Source organism: Sinohyriopsis cumingii, chromosome 5, assembly GCF_028554795.1.
Source record: "Sinohyriopsis cumingii isolate HCF-2022 chromosome 5, ASM2855479v2, whole genome shotgun sequence".
NCBI classification, from domain to species: Eukaryota; Metazoa; Mollusca; class Bivalvia; order Unionida; family Unionidae; genus Sinohyriopsis; species Sinohyriopsis cumingii.
This window is the reverse complement of record NC_142965.1, coordinates 149867567-149871599: the sequence shown is the minus strand read 5'-3', so window position 1 is coordinate 149871599 and position 4033 is coordinate 149867567. Positions and strand designations below refer to the sequence as shown.

At 36.0% G+C, this 4033-nt stretch overlaps 1 protein-coding gene across 1 annotated transcript; it reads left to right on the top strand.

Annotated features, from left to right (window-relative positions):
• Nucleotides 1–481: 481 nt before the first annotated feature.
• On the top strand, nt 482–3282 carry LOC149800446 (uncharacterized). The gene is made up of 2 exons (XM_089958439.1): nt 482–1521; nt 1743–3282. Exons 1-2 carry the CDS (start codon nt 482–484, stop codon nt 2647–2649), a joined length of 1947 nt encoding a protein of 648 aa, XP_089814565.1. The 3' UTR covers nt 2650–3282.
• The last annotated feature ends 751 nt before the right edge of the window (nt 3283–4033 follow it).

Here is a 4033-nt window from a genome sequence, read left to right as displayed (position 1 = left end):
ATAGCGTTAATTAGGCAATGTTTTTATAAAATCAAAGAACATGAACTTATTTAATTGATAAAATACCGATTTCATATTGGTTATTACAGAGTTTGTTCTCACTGACCTTTTGATGGCTGTTATGGATTCATTGATAGTGTGTCGATGATGATGATGATGAAGACCACGATGATTATGAAAACATATGCTGCATATACTATAATAATTATATATTCACTGATAGTGTGTGGATGATGATGATGATGATGCATATATTATAATAATATTAACTTAGTTAATGGATTAAATACCGATTTCATATTGGTTATTACAGAATTTGTTCTCACTGACCTTTTGATGGCTGTTATGGATTCATTGATAGTGTGTCGATGATGATGATGATGAAGACCACGATGATTATGAAAACATATGCTGCATATACTATAATAATTATTTAGTTTATTATGTTCTTTGTATGTTTCTTCTCATTCTTGCAGCTGACATGACGCACCTGGTCTCTGAGAACTACTACACTGTACCAGAGCTCTTATCGAACATTCTGGATAATGTCGGCTATTCACGTGAAGACAGAGACAGAAAGATCAGAATTTGCACTGAGGATGAGGTGTTCACAAACATGGTTAGCGTTTTACACAGCAAACGTAGGTATAGAACCTACATGTTTGGTAGTAGAGGGGAGGGATCTACTGGACCGGGTCTACAATCAGATATAGATCATCTACATGAGAATTATGATAATGTGGTAGTCACAGATCTAATTGACTGTCAGCCAGGGAAGACCAATTATCTAATGGTGAAGGATGACTTCACTCATCCTGGTTATATAAAATTACAGTGTATATTAATATTACCAGACAACACTCCACTTCCAATGTATAATGTTGAAAGAAATGATAAAGTTGTAACTCTTGATACATTCAACAGGTCTGTACTGTCAAGCACAGTACATCATCGCTATGGTCCTGTGTCAGGCCCAGCAGTACATTGGTCTTCAGATACAAAGGAATATTCCGCTGACACTGTGTGGGCTTTCAGATGCTCAAAATGGTCACGAGAGGGATGCGAATGGTTCCGGCGTCGTAGATTATTTGGATGGCCGCACCAGCAAGTTATAGAGAATGCCAGCAAATATGGATGTTTCGCCACAGCTGTGGGACACCCACACAGCTCTGAACATCACCAAGAATGGAGGTTATCATTTTCAACAGCTGAAAGGAACATTGTAAGATCGTTTGAAGACACAGTAATGAAAGTCTACATACTGTTGAAAATGATCAAGAAAGAATTTATTGAACCTGTTTTGGGCGATGCATTTTCAAGCCACCATTGCAAAGTCTGTATGTTGTGGATGAGAGAAGCAACATCACGTGATCTGTGGAGAGATGAAAATCTTCTGTACTGTCTCATCCTTTGCATCAGACAACTATACGAGTGGGCAACAAAAGGGTTTTGTCCTGACTACTTCATTGTCACCAATAATATCTATGACAGAAACATTGTTGGGGAAAACAATTTAATTTAGTCCAGATACTCAAATATCTTCTCTCCACTGAGTGCAAATTTCTACTTGGGATTGAATGTTGTTATTTGGGGCAAAGTCTGGTAAATGCGATGTGTGGATGTGTTCCTCACCTTATATTGAGCATACCGGATATCGTTCGGGAGGTACTGTTTGATTACACACACATTATTAATATTGTTTGTTTTACTAGACAGTTTATACTTAGGTGCATTGCATAATATTATCCAACGCTGGTTGATTACTTAGAAGGACTCATGTACGCTTCTAAACATATGCCGTACATCATGCAATATCCTCTTAAGTATGCAATGATGGTTCTATGGTCGCAGTTAGGATTCCATATTGCCTCAGTATGTAGATCGAATGCACATACGTTGTCCAGTGACAAATTAGACTATCTTGTGAACTTGGCATTAAGTTGCCTTTCTATTGGCATCAACAGCGATGCTACTTCAGTAAGACTCAAACTGTGTGGATTGGGAATGGAACTTGGATATTATGATTTAACGGAGGTTTGTCTTCAGCATATTAGTGACTATCAAATGAGGTACATGTTTTCGGCTACTGTAGGTATAGAGGTTGCACTGATATGTAGCAGGAGATCGATTGTAAAAAACATCCTATTGAAGAGATACGGTACTGAAGAGCTGATGCAGACCCACGTGTCCTTCAGCGTGGTCTATATACCGTCAGAAATTTCAATAACCCCCAAACCACTCAGGATGGAAATGTTCAGGTCTACTGGAGCACCCCTTGAATTGAGACTTGATTTGGAACATTGCTGGTATGATTGGGGTATGGTTGATTCAGCAATGTGTCTCTATTTCTTTCAGTACATGAATTTCAGTATTCAAGAGAAGGAAAGACACAAACAGGTTGCCATTGAAAACATGATTAATGTGATTAAGGTCAAGCGAGAGGGGTTACACAGCGACACTGCATTAAATCTTCTAGGTTATTGCTTTATACAGGAAAATCAGCTTACCGATGCGTTCACATGCTTCACTCAATCAATGAAAATACGTCCTTATCACAACGCTGCAAAGTTCTATTTGGGACTTATGTACAGGAAAGCTTACATAAGTCATACACCCTATGGAATTAGGACAACCGGAATCACCAGGTAGAACAATACTGAGCAACATAAGAACATATTTGACTGCATAATAAGTATTGTGTACATTGACAACGAATTAATTTCATAAGATATAGAGAAGAAGGAACTTTAAATTTATTCTTCAGTTTTATGGAGAAGTGTAAACTGCTTGCTCATTTACACCATAATTACAATTTATAAATTCTGTAGTCATTGATCTATTTAAAATGAATATTACTTTGAATATAACATATATATGCATGGAGTTTCATTTTATTATTTGATCAGTTGCATGTTAATTTCTTATATACAAAATATATTATATAATCACATAAAGTGTATTGAATTTTAAACATCAATAACTTTTTATCTATAATTTAGTATTGATATTTCATTTTTAGACTTTGACAACAAAGGTTCGGCCTAAATAATGTATAAAACAATTAATCAGACTGACATATTACTCTATCTGGAATTTCCACAAAACTGGCAGAAGAGTTGTCAAAATATTGGTATTTTTTATCCATAACACTTATTTATAAGGTTTGACTCTAAGCATTCATACAATGTTTTATGGTATATTGGTTTCAAAACACAACAACAACAAAAAGGTAGAGCAATTAACAAGCGCAGACATAATTTCATGTGGTCCTATCCCGCACCAGTTGATGATTCATTACACCGTTGATTCAAAATATCTGACGATCGGGATAGAAGTCAGAGGAAAAGAATATAGTCTTGCTGGTATGATAGCTCGCGAGTACGTAATATTACAAAATAGTTTCAATTTTAGATTTAAAAAATATTGTCCAGTATTATAAATAGTAACATATTTTATGTTATTAAAATCAGCAGGATGATGGCCGATGCTCCCATAGAATATACTGATTGACCTCTTGAATAACTTTCTCCATCGAAAGCTTGCTGCTCAAAATTCTAATCTGCTAAAATGTCAATTGAATTGAACGTTTTATTGATAAACAAAATAGTGTTGCTGATTCACGGCCTAGCATAACAAGCAAATATCCTTGGACAGTAACTAGAAAATATGTCTCCTATTAGTAAGTCGGATACAGTACCTGGTAGTTTTTTTGGGTCTCTCATACACCGGATATGTGACTCCCTCTTCATTGAAACAAACAGTTCGATACGTTAGGTATCACGTTGCCATCGACCCCTATGCTAACGTTTGTTGAGTGGAATATATTTTCGAACCTTCATCAGTATGTGCGTCATTCACTGTCATAGCGATCAAGGGTAGATCATTATTATGACAAGGACAAAACCAGGTACTCCGGTATATTAATGTGAGATAACTCTGTTGCAACTAAACACTGGGAAGATTTATCCAGTCACATCAGATACCTCTTCAGTGATAAGTTTCAAATGTTAAAAAGAATATGTTATAGACATGA

Excerpts from the sequence above, each read along its gene's own strand:
- LOC149800446 (XM_089958439.1), top strand. The coding sequence starts at position 482 with ATGACGCACCTGGTCTCTGAGAACTACTACACTGTACCAGAGCTCTTA. Across the intron at positions 1,522-1,742 it reads GGGGAAAACAATTTAATTTA|TTATCCAACGCTGGTTGATT; the intron begins GTCCAGATACTC and ends CATTGCATAATA.